The 14,815-nt window shown below is 41.4% G+C and overlaps 1 protein-coding gene across 23 annotated transcripts in view; it reads left to right on the forward strand.

Annotated features, from left to right (window-relative positions):
* The window catches only part of LOC139228773 (eukaryotic translation initiation factor 4 gamma 3-like), a 335,585-nt gene that overhangs the window by 157,285 nt on the left and 163,485 nt on the right, over window positions 1-14,815 (forward strand). For 18 of the 23 annotated variants that reach the window (XM_070860122.1, XM_070860138.1, XM_070860137.1 and 15 more), the window contains 4 exons: window positions 5,475-5,495; window positions 6,366-6,551; window positions 8,626-8,734; window positions 13,234-13,287. In XM_070860122.1, the coding sequence (XP_070716223.1) occupies window positions 5,475-5,495; window positions 6,366-6,551; window positions 8,626-8,734; window positions 13,234-13,287 (370 nt within the window). The remainder of the gene's footprint in view (window positions 1-5,474; window positions 5,496-6,365; window positions 6,552-8,625; window positions 8,735-13,233; window positions 13,288-14,815) is intronic. The other 5 variants (XM_070860130.1, XM_070860120.1, XM_070860124.1 and 2 more) reach the window with 2 other exon arrangements.

The raw sequence follows: 14,815 nt of genomic DNA on the forward strand, positions 1-14,815 counted from the left end.
TGTATGATAAATAAATATCCCTTGCAGCTGCCTATTCAGTCTAGGTGTCTGTCAGAATGATCTAAATTTGTACCACACGGTTGAGGTATTGTTCATGTAACCCCGAGACATAGTAATGAGTTTATGATTTCTCTCTTTTTCAGCAGCTTTTTCCTGCCTTTCTGCTGCATTTGTCATACATGAGCTGTGCCTACAAGCAGCTGGAATCTAAGTTCCTACTTCATAAAAAGCATACGAACAATTTTATTTTTAATGCAAAATCATGCAACCCCATTTTATTGACATTTTTTCCCCTGCTAGGGCCAGTAAAGCTACCTCTTTCCCTTGTTAGTACTCTGTTTCCCAGACCAGCAACTAAGATTTTGTCTTCATTACTAACTTTCCAGTGTTGTGTTTTTTTTTGCCACTTTCTATTGGGTGGGGGTGAAAGGTACTTGCCTTTCAGGTCCTTCTTGAGATGGTAGGATTGGAAACTGAAACTCTGGGCATAAACCTGCTACCTGTAACTCAGTGGTGCAGCAAACAAAGTGCTGCTCTGCCCATTCCATGTTTCTTCAAGGCAATAGATTACATAGTTAAGTGCAACCTGTTGTCATGTCACACTAATTAGTCCTTGAGCAATTCACTGCATAGTCCAAATCCTACTATATTGATAGACATCTGAAAGATGCACTGCATCATGCAAACTATTTTTAAACGCCTGAAACTTCATGAAGTGATCTGAAAATTACAGGTTACCACTAACTCTTTTCCCCCACCCAGGGCAAAAGAGAGGCTGCCTACTGAGCCTTCCCCACTTGTGAAGGTAGGACAGTGTGGATCACTGCCAAGTGCTGCTTTTATATCATTACTGTTCTCATTTGGATTCTAGGCAGATGTCATCGGAGCCAGCTCCAATGTTTCCGCTGCTAAATTGCACTACCCTAACCTAATGCCGACTTGTAAACCTAGTTTGGTGTGGGGTTTATGAGTCTGTTGCTGGGATAAGGGAGCCACGTTCACTTGCATAAATCATGGGGGCCAGCTCAATGGAGCTCATGGTCTCCCTTGTCTAGAAATCCGAATATAAACAGTGCCAGCATAAATGCAGCTACGTGTGTCTGTTGTTAAGGAGGGGAATTAAAACGTACTTGAGTTGCCCTGCCTTCCCCAAAATATCTTCCTCCTATAGCGAGGCACTTCTTTCAAGGCATGTTTATTTGCAGCAGTAAAATGCTCTGATTGGATCCCCTTGATCACATGACCTGATTGGTCCCCTTGGAGAGCAGTTTTTCTGAAATGTGTAATTATAGCCACTCTGCCAATGTAATCAGTCACTTTGCAAAGTGAAATTCGAGCCATTCTGACTGCTGACTCCAGACCAAAGAGAGCTCACTCTCTCAGATTAAGATCTTCCTTCCTCACCCCCATCACCCCGCCCAAGTTCCTGCCCTATCCCAGCCCAAGTTCCCCACCTTACCCCCTGCCATGTCATAGATGGGCATTGTGTGTGCGCGCGTCAGTGTGTTAATGGGTTTATTGGGTATGAAGTGAATAGTGACCGTGTCATGACTTCTGGATTTCATCTGCTCCAATGATGTCACTGCCCCCCCCCCCCCCACCCAGTCTCTCTCTCTCTCTCTCCATCTTCTCTTTCCCCCCACCCCCCCGCCCCAGTCTCTCCCCACCTCCAATTTTCTTTTTCTCTCCCACAGAAGGCTGCCAAAATGTTCGTGTAGATAATCACAGTGATATTGTAGGCTAAAGTTCTGGAGATAATCCAAAAGCCCTTGAAACCGCTCCAGCGGCAATGAGCTCCACGCGGTTCGTGGTTTGGCTCCATTTCCGCCATCCTCAGGTCACACTGCGCATGCGCGACCGGATCAAGCGCCCATGTGCAAAAAGAGGGCGGGGTCTAAGGCGCGCATGCGCAGAAGGACACACAAGTTGTTGCAAATAACCACTCCGTTTCTTTTAGCAACTTACTTTAGTAACTGTCTCAACTCGCTTGATGGGCAGTCATTATCACCCAATTCACAACCACCTGGGGGAATTTTGATGCGGTGCCCAACAGGAATTGCAGGTTGGAATAACAAGTAATAAATCTGAGATTTGACTGCATTGTATCTAACCAGGAAAAACAAGCTGTCCCATCATGATCTGTTTACCATTGTTAGGGTGCAGTATGTGTTAAGTCTCCAGTCTCCAGATATGACGCATGTTCGAATTTGGCACTTACACTGGGGTATATAATCACTTGTGATGAGCAGCAATGTAAAAATGTTGGCATCCTGCCTCCATGTTTCTCTTCAATATTAAACAAGTACAGATGTGCTGAGCCCTGCGAAGCTTCTGTAGTGATAATGATCACTGGCTTTCCTGGCTGTTCTTGGAACAGCTCGTTTCCTTGTAAATAGAGGAAGACTGTCTCTCATCAGCCAATACATAATATTTAAATTAGTTCACTTCACTTTACATTGGTATGAAAGTCACGGCAACACATTATCTGAAACTTAATTAGTCTGTGAGCTTTATCTTCCCAGTGAATTTGCCAGTCTTCCTTTCTCTGACCTCAAAGGTTGCAGCTAAGCCCAAAGCTAAATCTGCAGTGGTCAGCAGATTGTTGCATCACAATATACCTTGTTACCCCACCAGTGTGCAGTTATTAAATAGATTTATTCTAAGTGCATGTTCATTGTTCCTGTAACCCGTTTCCTGATTAATTTGATGAAACCCATGATGATAAAAGAATATAGGAGTGAACATGTCCCCTCATTGCTCTCAAAAGCTTACACTGCCCTGGCCTATTTAGGTTTATAGGAACGTGGCAAAAAGTTCTCTCCTTTAAGGCGGTTCTTTTGTTTCAACCAGGGATATCAAGTTTAGGGTACTAGATCTCCACTATAATAATGAAACTGGATGTGTTGTTAAAAACATCAAAAAATACCATTTTAAATGCATTGGTTCTGCAATGTACTTTAGTTCCAAAACTGTTCAGACGTTCTGGATTGGTCCAAAATTAACAATTTGTCATGAATTAATTTTGCTCCCATCCTCGTACATCGTTCGGACTTTAACCTGTCTCTCTCGCCTTGTACCCCCATGCTGCACACCAATCCCTAGTGAAGGAGGCAAACGAGTGACCTGCACCCAGACCTCTGTCGATGTCCCTCTTTTGGGAATTGCGGGTGATTTGCCCGTTGCTTATTTCTCTGGTTGGATCCTCTGTCCCCTTGTTAGTCTAGCTGAGATTGTGAATTTGTTGTATGCAGAATTGTGGGTGTGAATTTAGTGCTGCCACTGCACCATTCAGGATGTTGCCAACTGGTAAAAATTCTTAACCATTTAAATTGGGTTCACCTTTCTGCTGTTATTCCAAAGCCTTAATTTGACATTACTTCTTGTCTTTAGCACATGCTGCTAATTAGCTGCTGAGGATCCCCATGGTAGATAAACTGCTATTATTAATCAGAGCTACAAAGTGAAGACTGCAAAGCAATCGAGAGTTCGGCTGCTATGTTTAAATCCACGACAAAAAGCAAATAATTTTGCAGTTGAAACCAAATGTAATCTTTTGAGATGGACTTCAAGAAGTTTCATGTTTTCAGCGTAGCCTGACTAATTGTGACCTGTTGCCTTGAAGTCCAGCCACTGATGTGATGGTCGCTGTTGTCACACAGCTTACTTTGCACATTGGTACCAGTACACGGTAACAAGTATTACACGAAAGCTGCTACGCTTCAATGCTGTGCAAATATGCTTTTTGTGTGCTGGCATTAACTTAGCAAAATGCTGTCACCAGCAGTGACCGAGCTATAACCACTAGCACATCACCACCCTCGTGTTTTAGAGCCCAATATGCTCTCCAGACACCACTACTATTTGGGAGGAGGACATAATCTATCATTTTATTGCTCGTTGTTGATATACTCACAGCACAGCTGCATGAAATCATCACAAGTTTTTATTTGTTTTACTGAAATCCTAGACAAAACTATTTTCTTCATACAGGCAACTTAGTATAGATAATGCAGGTGCATTTGAAAGATGAAAAAAAAACTTTATTATAAATAAATTTGTCATTTTTATTCTTGAGGTTTGTATTTTCAACCCAGTGTCGCTCCCCAACTTAAACTCTGAAGGCCATTTCAAATATCTGACTGAACGTTTGAGTCCAGTGCTCCTGAAAGTCTCTCCACCCAGTAGCACATTCTTCTGCAAATTTCCACTGATCTGCTTCTCTCCACTTAGCCTGACTTTGGAGGAAATTACCCGCTGCTGTTGTCATCAACTTATCATGGAGTGAAGAGATAACCTCTACTCACCCACAGCATTTCAAATTGAAGTACCAGTGAGTGAAGTGGAACGCATCTTGACAACGAGACCAGCTGGTTGCTGTACTAGGTGGCAATTTCCTCCACGGGCAGGCAGAGTGAGACAGAACACCGCCACTTCGTACGCCCCCAACTAAAGATCATGTGCTGGTCAGTCAGGAAACCTTTGAGGGATGCCTTTTGAGAGCATTGCGACTGAGTCAGGAAGGCAAACGGCTCATCTACTTGCTATACTTTCAGTGCAATCACTTTACTGAATGGGTCTCAGTCTGGACTCCTGCAATAGAGCTAGGTCCTACAGTATTTCTTTCACAAGAAAGGGCAAGCTCCAAGCTGAGATTTGAGGTTAAAATCCTTCAGGAACTGACAGTTCGTTCTTGTTGGATTGGGAAGAAAAAGAAATGAGTAAAATAGGAAACCGCATCGAATACAAAACAGCCCCAATAGAATATCTTGCCCTACATCAGTTGGAACATACTACGCTCCATAGAGACAGCAGAGCTAGTTTGCCTGAACTAATAGTCATCTGGTGTCAAACCATGCCACATTGAATGTCTTGATCTATGATTAAATATTTGTCTTGCCTAAAGGCATGCTCCTTGTGATCATTTGTTCCAGTCAAATAGTGATGATGATGTTCAACTTCATGTTCTGATACTTTACTGAGCATAGATCTTAATTTAAGCTGCTGGTTAGTAGGAAGAACTAAAATGCCTTCTCCAGTATAAAGAAGCTATATTTGGAGCCAATGATTTTCCACCCTATTGTGGGAAATCGATTTAAATCATCGAATAACGTTTTTAAAAGGAAGTGTAGTATTATTTCACGATTACTATTGGGAAAGACCCTTGATCGTTCCATAGTCACCTATCACAACCTGCAGATAAGTGGGAATGGTTCCTCTCACTGCTGCTCAATGATGGTTCTGTGCCTTTCTAAATATACTGTAAAATGTATACTGCATGGCTAAAATGTATCAGTCTGGGTCATTGGGTTTGTCTTGTACTAGAGGGAATGAGAAACTTTAACGGGTCTCTTAAATGTGGAAAATCATTGGCTGTTACTCTGAATGTACGTACAGCATGATCTTTCCTACTGATCTATAAGGTGTTCCATTGGCTTTCTCTCTTTTCTGCTACTCTGATCGCTTCATTGTTGAAGGGAGGATTCAGACCTATCCAGGTAATATTAACTGATAAGTAACTTAACCTCTCAATTAACTTTGCTAAATACTGGAAATGGGGCAGAGAGTCACATGGCAGCATTAATAGAATTATTGTTTTCACGTTTTGGAGGCATGTTTCAGCCATCCAATTTGTGCGTAAATCTTTGCAGGTCAGTTATATTACAAGTTATCCTAGAAATGTTTAAAATTGAAGTCTTTGACTTCGCAGACCTACAAGCCATTAATTGCTTTTGAAGAATGAAAGAAAATTGCCCGTTACAGATCCATTGTTGTGATTTTCATTTGAAATTCATCAAAATAAACATGAAAAGTCAAGTGCCGACCTATTTAGAATTGATCGCAAACTGGCTTTGCCATTAATGTGACTTTTTGAATGGATGGATGGATGGATGTAGATGTGCCCTGGTTTGTCTTATGAGCAGCAGGGGGTGCAAACTTGTGATATTGCTCCTCTGACGTAACGGGTGGGATCTGTGCTCCTGCAGGGCAAGGCACTTAGAATGGTGGGGTTCGCCAGTGGTGAGCATTTGCCACCAAGTGCTGCATGACTCATTGCAAATGCTGATCTAGGTCTTGGTGTTCCTGCTGCCCTTGGGGCTGGGACCCATTACCACAGCTGGGGGAAGTGACCAGCCCAAGGCTACTGCATGCGAACAGCATCTTTCCAGGAATTGAGCTTTTTTGTGTTAAACTTGAGTGCAGCGCATGAATGGAAATCTTTTTCTCTTTCACTGATTTATTTTTTAAAGTTTGATTAGAAAGGTGGGGATGCATGGTATGTAATACACACAGTTACATTTTGTGAATGGTCTTCATATACATTGAGGGAAGTTTGTTGACATTTATCATTCTGTTCTTTTCTGCAGTTTTTTCAAAGACCACCGATGCAACCAACTAGACCTAGCATACCGAATAACAATCCTTCCATGCGCCCAGGAACACAGACTGCAACGGCAGCAGTCTATCCGCCCAGCCAAGGGCCCATAATAATGATGAACCCACCTGTGCCATACCCCCCAGCCCCTCAGGCTCCATATTATATCGCTAACCCGGTAAGAGAATAGAGGCTGTTGTTGATCATCTGAACCAGAAGTAATGGTCATCTTTACAGCGAGCCCCATGTCAGTGTGCAGATTCGGGTGCCAAGTACTTTTAGTCAAGCGTGTCCCTTTCCCCGCTGCACAGCTGGAATGTTGCATTTTACAGTCTGTTCCTGATAATTCAGTCTTATTTTGCATTAAAAAAAATGAATTATCTATCCAAAATTTTGAATTGAGCAACTTTGAATTAAGAATGGGCTTTATTTTCATAAGTGGAAGAGTGATGTACTCGTTTTGTTTTTGAAATATATGTATGTGTGTGTATAGAGATTATTGTGCTAATATCAAGCAAAACTATATTGAACCTGTTCAAAGGGTGCTGACAGTGTATCTGAGAATATGAAGGGATTTTTTTGTTGCAATTTCTTCAAAATTATCCCATTGTGTGAGTAACTGTACCACATTCTTCAAATTTTTTCTCATGGCAATCATTTCTTCCCCCACATAGAATTCTTACACGTATATGATGCACTTCATAATATAAAAAAACACTTCGTATTTTTCCAAGAAGTAACTTTTCTGTTTACAGCATTAGAATACTTAAGCGTGCAAGCACATTATGCTACGGGTGTGTATTTTATCGTTGGCCTAAACCCTTCCCCCCCCCCCTCCCTCCTCCACTGTGCCCTCCCACATGACAGTTGCAAGTTGCAGTTACGGTGATCTGGGATGTGATAAGTAGAGGTGACTTTGACTTCGCTGCTCTCAAACCAACTGGTTGAGTGTGACTTCGGCAAAGCTGTGGAAGCAGGACACTGCACCGGCCTTCCCTGCCAGTGGCAAGAAAGGATTCTTGTAGATGGCGAAGGTGGGGTGAATATTGATGAGGTTCCTAGAGTACAAAATGTACAGGCCTCGTATGAACTCTGGTGAATTCTTAATTCAAGCCATTTTCTTGATTAAAATTTCAGTTGTTTCCCAATGGTCACAATTGAATAGACAGTCGTCCAAACAAGAGTACCGCTAGGAGCTGTCCCATTTTTCAAAGAGGCCTGTTCATGCACCGTTCCCTCCATCTCCGCTGCACACGTTATGGTTATGCCATTAGTACCTCCGTTTCTTCTCTCTCGATCATTGACAGTACTTCAGTCAATTAGTGCCCTGGCATCGTTCACTTTGCATAGTCTGGTTTCTTTTCACACTTTTTTTGTCTTTAATAAAGTTTCTCTTTTTCAGCAAGGCTTTTCTGAAAGTTTAACTTGTATACGGTCACCTGAATGTAACTTTGGTTATCAACCATGCATCAAACTGCAGTTGATTTAAAGTGAAGTGAAACATTGAGTCATCTTTCACTGAATTAAATGCATTTTTTTAAAAAATCATCACAGTATTACTATGAATTCCTGACAAGTGACATACCTATTGTGGAAATCTGAATAGTTATATAACAGGAATTGACCATTTAAAAACTTATACATAGCGTTTTATTATACAGATTGGTTTATTCCAGAATATCTAAAAACAATGAACGTTTAGATTTCTGTTAAAAGCAGAAGGGATTCTGTCTGATGTGCCTCCTATGCTAAAAAGGCATAATGTGTAAGAATTTTCACAATTTTATAATCTGTCAATAGGCAATTGAGGTTTATTCTGCTGGTAAGTGAGCCTCATTCCCCTCCCCTTTCATGAAATGATGCTCAGCTTTGAGCTAAGCCACCTAGTGGAATCTTTGAGAAATGACAACTGGCTGCAAATTACTGGTAAAGCAACTTGTTCTGGTTCTTGAATCTGTGCTACCAGTGATCTGAAACATATACTCTGTCTTTGACTTAAGACCTTTGTTATACCAGTTGTAGATTAGTGAACTTTGGTTTCAAAATGTTCTCATCAAGTGGATAGGGCTGTTACAAAGAGACGTAACAGATTTACGGCACCAGACAGTAGGCCCGCAGTTGTTTCAAGTAACGCTACAATACGTTTTTCAGAAAATCAGTTGAAATCAGTTTTTCAGACTGCAGAGTTTAACATTTTGTTGGGAAAGACTGACTTGCACAAAAACTAATTTTGTTTTTTGCTTTTGTGACAGTTCCGCCCCAGTGCAACTCCATACATGGGGCCCCCCCAGCAGTATTCTGTCCAGCCACCTCCTGGTCCATTCTATTCGGGACCGGGTCCTGGTGACTTCACTACATATGGTAAGTGTTAAGCCACTAACTACTTCAGACTTCTATCTTTTTAAATAGGAACAGAATGAATACTCTGCTTTTATTTCTGGCTCATTCAATTTATTCCTTTTACACATGATTTTGCATTTCAATGTATCCCAGTTATTATTTAAAACATCTTAGTTTGTTGTGAACCAAGTTAAATATTGAATGATAAATGTCTCCCAAAAATACTTAATTGTAACTGTGCCTTGCAAAATTTGTATTGAAAATATGAAAGCTTGGAGCAAGACCGATTGTTGTTCTGTCTTTGTAAAATTAACATGAACGTACCCTTCCTTGACGTGGGTTGCAGATATTGCGCCTTCTAAAATTGGATTTTTTTTGTTCTGTGGATTGGAGTGCCATTGCATTTATTGCCATCCCTAGTAATGGGCTTTCTACAATCTTTTTTACGCATGACCATTTCAGAGGGCTTTGAATGTCAGCATGTGGCCCAAGATTGGAGTCACGTGCACAGCCCTGGTACAGCAGTGGACCAGTTATATCTTTGCAAACATTCAGCAGCTTTCATTGGTCAGTTTTTTTTTCTGGTGCCAGCCCACAAATTACCAGATTTATTGAATTCAATTTCATAATTTGCCATGGTGGGATCTGAATTCACAACTTCGAGGTTGCTAATCCAGTACCATACCCATCGAGAGCCTGCAGCAAGAATTTTGATTTGTGCCACTGTGGTGAAGTACTGTTACATGTCTGTTACTAGTGGTACTAGTGAGAGCAACGAGAGTATTGCACAAGCAGCATATTGGTGCATCGTTAAACCATATTGGTTCAAGTACTATTTTTCCTAAGTATTTTAGTAGCAGTACATATCTTTTAGATTACTTATGCAATCAGATCATTATCTTCAGAGGACTGGAGAGCATGTGCAATTTAAAATTTGGTGTTCAAATTACACTACCCTGCAGGTTTTCATCAGTGGTGTTGCCACACTTAATGACACTGCTCATAAAGGCCTGCTGTAAAGAGATGTAATTTGTGTACACAATTTTAAATTGCATATTCTGTAACCTTCTGAAGATAATTTATTCAGTTTCTGTAGAATATTTTAAAAGCTACAGTGCCATTTATCATAGTTCAGTAAACGTAATGATTGACTTCTGCTACATTGCTTCCAGCTGAAATATTCCAATTGCACAAGCAATCTAAAGGCGCACAGTGATACATAGCAAGGCAAAATCACTTGCAAGTCTCGTTGCTGCTTGTGAGTTATGTGGTCTGCTGCTGTTATTTAATTTTCAGCAAACCACCGAATCTGGTCTGGTTCTCCAACAGCACTTTTAGTCAACAATGTGAAGAATAACGGATACCTGTGAGTGATGACCAGGCAGTCAAGTCATTTAGGGTTACAGGTAGATGTTCTCATTCAAGCAGTTGGAGTCTTTTAAATCATGTCAAGGTGTTTAATTTTTTTTTTAAATTATCTATATTATGAATTTTGAAGGCTGATTTTATTCAGTGTTGGGTCTTTTTGCCAACATCAACTCTGTTTACACCACTGCCCAGTGCACCCAACGTCGGATGTCCATGATACAGAAGTGCTTGTGACCTAACCACTGCCAAGTTATTGAGATGATTACTAGGAAATACATTCACAAAAATTCTCCAAAGAGGGTAATTAACACCCTTGTGACTTTTGAAGAAGTAATACCAGAAAGGGTCAGGTGAAGGTGAAAGATTTGAACTGCTCATGAGTCAGCTGAAATCCAAAATCAGATTAGTGTTCAAATAATTTCGATTGTTTCCTTAGAAGATACATATACCATGTAGTTCATCAGAGCTATATAAAGTAGTCCTGTTTTCTGTGGGTTCATAAATGTCCTTGTAAGTTTAAAACTTAGCTTTAATTACTTTGAGGTTTTATGCAGTTTTAAGCACATTGAGCTGATTTTCCCGCATGTTTTATGCTGAGATGGAGAACTTGAAACTGATTTGGGTCCACGCTCCAATGTTTATTAGTACTTGGCTGGAGAATTAGTCGACGACCTAATAGCCCCTGGGAGGATAGGCGCAGCAACATCAGCGCCCTCATTCAGGCTAACGTCCCCAGCATTGGAGTACTGACCACACTCGATCAGCTCCACTGGGCAAGCCACATAGTTCATATGCCAGACACGAGACTCCCAAAGCAAGTGATCTACTCGGAGCTCCTTCACGGCAAACGAGCCAAAGGTGGGCAGCGGAAACGCTACAAGGACACCTTCAAATCCTCCCTGATAAAGCGCAATATCCCCACTGACACCTGGGAGCCTCTGGCCCAAGACCGTTCTAAGTGGAGGAAGTGCATCCCAGAGGGTGCTGCGCACCTCGAGTCTCAACACAGAGCATGCAGAAATCAAGCGCGGGCAGCGGAAAGAGCGTGCGGCAAACCAGTCCCACCCACCCCTTCCCTCAACGACTATCTGTCTCACCTGTGACAGAGTCTGTGGCTCTCGTATTGCTCTGTTCAGCCACCAAAGAACTCACTTCAGGAGTGGAAGCAAGTTTTCCTCGATTCCAAGGGACTGCATATGATGATGATAAACCCTTAAATTGACAGCAGGTCCAGGGAAATCCCTGTCTCCCAGGGATCACTGATTCACCCCAAGATGCTGGTGGAGAAAAACATATTTCACTAATAAAGTTAGTCAAATGTTAGGAACAGAATGCCAAATCAGCATTTGATGCATATACTTTTAATTAAGCACTATTTCTGCTTACCCTGTCATGCTCTTCCCTAATCTCTGACCTTTTTTCCCCCTTATTTAACCTAACTTATCTATCTTTCTGAACTCTCTTTTTAAGTATTTAAAACTAAGTTAGAAATCTTCCATTTTGGAGATGGAAGCAACCTTCAAAGGCTGAAAAGTGCTTTGAAGGAAAGGTTTTTGGCCAATCGAAAGCCCAGAATAGAAAACTAAGATTAACCAGGCCAACCTCTGATGCAAGGCAAAAGTGAAGTGGGCTCTGTTGAGTATTGAGGGATCTAACTCGCAGCCCCAGAGCTCAGCTGTGCCCTGGAAGAGTTATTGGGAAAGTTTGTATTCCTGCCCACTCTAATACATTAAATCATCAGTTTTGTGTCATTCCCAAAGATTATGCAGGTTTAATTGAACATTTAGGCCAATGATAAAACAATAAAACTGTTTTGTATTGTTACTGGATAAACGAGTTTAATCAAAAATGTTGAAATAAAATATGACCAGAGAGAGGAGCCACTATTGTAAGAGAAGCCTCCATACTGGTCAGACGGGTAGCTTATGTAGTTCTAGGAAAGCAGGTTTTTAATGAAGATTGTCACCTGTCCTGTATTTGCTATTCCTGGAAAAAATATTTTGCATTACGAGCTAGCTGGAGACCCAGTGGCAGCTCATGGGAGACCAAACAAATGCGGTTCTCTGATGCTCTTCGGTGTGCTAGCAGAGGCAGAGCGGGGAAGCTACAGATCTGCATCCACCTGAACCATATGGAGCATGCCAAAGCTTCCTCTGAGTACTTTTGCACAGGATGTTGGAGACACGCAATTGTTTGCCAGGCAATGGTGGAATGTAGTTCATTCTGCGATCCTGTACCCGGGAAAGTAGCAAGTAATTTCCAACAGTCAGAGCTGCCCAACACTTCTTTTATCCAACTCCGAACGGGTGACAGAGACCCAAGCAAGCTGGAAAAAACCTGAGGTCTTGATCTCAACCAATAACAAAAAAAAATCCTGTTCTAATCTTTACTTTACAGATCTGCATTGGAACTAGTCTAGAACAAGAAAGTACATTTTTTCACAACTGTTCTTACTTAATTGATGACAAAAGTACAACAAGTCTGTTATTCCTGCCTCATCTAGAAGTTCAAAAAATATCTAAAGGATGTGCAGAATAATAGATAATTGGTGTTGATGTCCATTGCAAAATTTCATGTAGTCTTGCTTTAATTTTGGACTTCTGTTATGCAAAGTGATGCTAACATTACCATGATTACAAACCCAGTGGCAGTGAGGCCTGCCTTAGACACCTGACATGCTTATTATCTGGTCATATTATACCGTCTGCTTATTCCAAATCAACCAGCCTCTTTCTGATTTTTTCTGTTTGCTCCTTGTTTTCAAGTTACTTCCCCCGTCCCCAGGCCCCCCAATCCCCTACCCAATTTCCCTGGATCCTACACTATTCCTGGACCAAGAAGAGACAGGCAGATAAACATCTGGATCCCAGGCCTGTGCCAGTACCATGGTAAAACTTTAAACTAAGACAGCAGAAAGAGGATAATTCTCTGACCATTGAATGTTTATACTTCAGACAATAATCAGTATTTAAAATGCTATTTTAAAAAGGATTCACCCAATAGTTGCTGGAATAATCACTGTCACTCTTGCCACATTTCCAAGGCCAGGTGCTGAAATGTGATCTTTCTTTGCTTAGCCTTGGCTAAGCAGTGAGCAACAGGGAGTGTTGGGATCCGAGGCTAAACAAATTTATGTTCTGTTTCATGCCTAGCCTCAGAAACAAGGCGCAGAGGGTGGCCCCAATCAGGAGTTCAGCCACTGTGTGGTGAGTTTTTAAAAAAAAGTCGCTTTTTTTAAATATATATATATTTATAGATAGGTATGTATATTTTAAGCACATTCTTGAGGAAAAACATTGCAGGGCTTCATCCATGATCTATATAGCATCATTTTTCCTTTCTCCTATTCACCACTGGTAATTCCAAGTGAAAAACTAGGTAGATGACCTGCTTCTAGCTTCTGCCAGCACTGCTGTTGATACCGCCTCCAGGCAGTGAGTGGGTGTAGGCTCTAGGAAGCTATCCCTCCAAGTCCAGGCCCACGCTTGGCATGTCCCTACTGGATAGCGAGGTGTAGTTTGAAGAATTGTGGAGCTGAAAGTGTGTTTCATCCTTTCCAGTCACAGCATGTTGGGCCCCTGGGCCACTTTACTCCAAGCCTTGACTTTTGTAAATCTCTCTCCATGTAATTTGTAACAGAATTGCTTGGATCACTATTAATGCAAAACTTTTTACTCATAATTCAGCAGCATCTTTGTAATTTTGTTCCGAAATGTTTTTCCCCATTTGCATTGTATCACTCTTTCTTTGATCTCCGTTTTAGTTCACTTTCTCTTAGGTTGACTATTCTTGTACCAGAAAGAGCAATAAAATGCACATGAGATGCAGTGAGGAAGTTTATTTTATACCATTTAACTTGTGATCAATTATTTCATTTCTTAAACAATGGACTCTTAGTAAGATAAAATTGTTTGCCAAAGAATGTTTATGCAGATTTGCTATTTTCAGGACCAATGGAAGTGTTGCAGGAATTTCGGGTATCTGAAGGCAGGGATCTGAAATATTTTCTGTAAGCCTGTTCGTCTCTGTGCTTCAATCCGTTCCAGAATATTCTGCTGTAGGTATCGTGTGGATACCTGAGTGTGCCTCCTTTTTCATTCCACCTTCTTGCTTTTTCCCCCCTCTCTTTTCCCACTTCAGGATTTTCTCAACATTCTTCTCTCTTTAGTTTGATTTTTACTTTTTTCTTGTTCCTTGTTGCTGCCTATAGTTCTTTCCTTCCTTTTGTGGTCCGAGTCCAGGGGCAGTGGGTTTGTCGGAGAGAGTCAAGGCGAATTTTGGGATGTAAGGAGAGGATAGCCTAAGATAGGAAATGGAGTGGCATCGAATCGGGGCTGGGTGTTGCCTTTAAGTCCTGATTTGATGCCAAGGTCACAGCCGAGTCGTCCATCCAGTTTTAGTCTCAATATTCTTTGCAGTGGTTTGATACAACTGAATAGCTTGCTCGACCACTTCAGAGGGCAGTTAAGAGTCGACCACGTTTGTGTGCGACTGGAGTCACATATAGGCAAACTGGGTAAGGATGACAGATTTTCTCCCCTAAAGGACATTAGTGAACCAGTTGGGTTTTCATACAATTCGACAGCTTCATGGTCACTTTTACTGATACCAGCTATTTTTTTATTTCCAAGTTTTTTTTTTAAACTGAATTCAAATTCTCATTGCCGTGGCGGGATTTGAACTCGCGTTCTCTGGATTAATCGTCCAGTAACCTGATCACTACACTACCGTATC

The sequence above is a fragment of the Pristiophorus japonicus genome, chromosome 18 (genome assembly GCF_044704955.1).
Source record: "Pristiophorus japonicus isolate sPriJap1 chromosome 18, sPriJap1.hap1, whole genome shotgun sequence".
In the NCBI taxonomy this organism is placed as follows: domain Eukaryota; kingdom Metazoa; phylum Chordata; class Chondrichthyes; family Pristiophoridae; genus Pristiophorus; species Pristiophorus japonicus.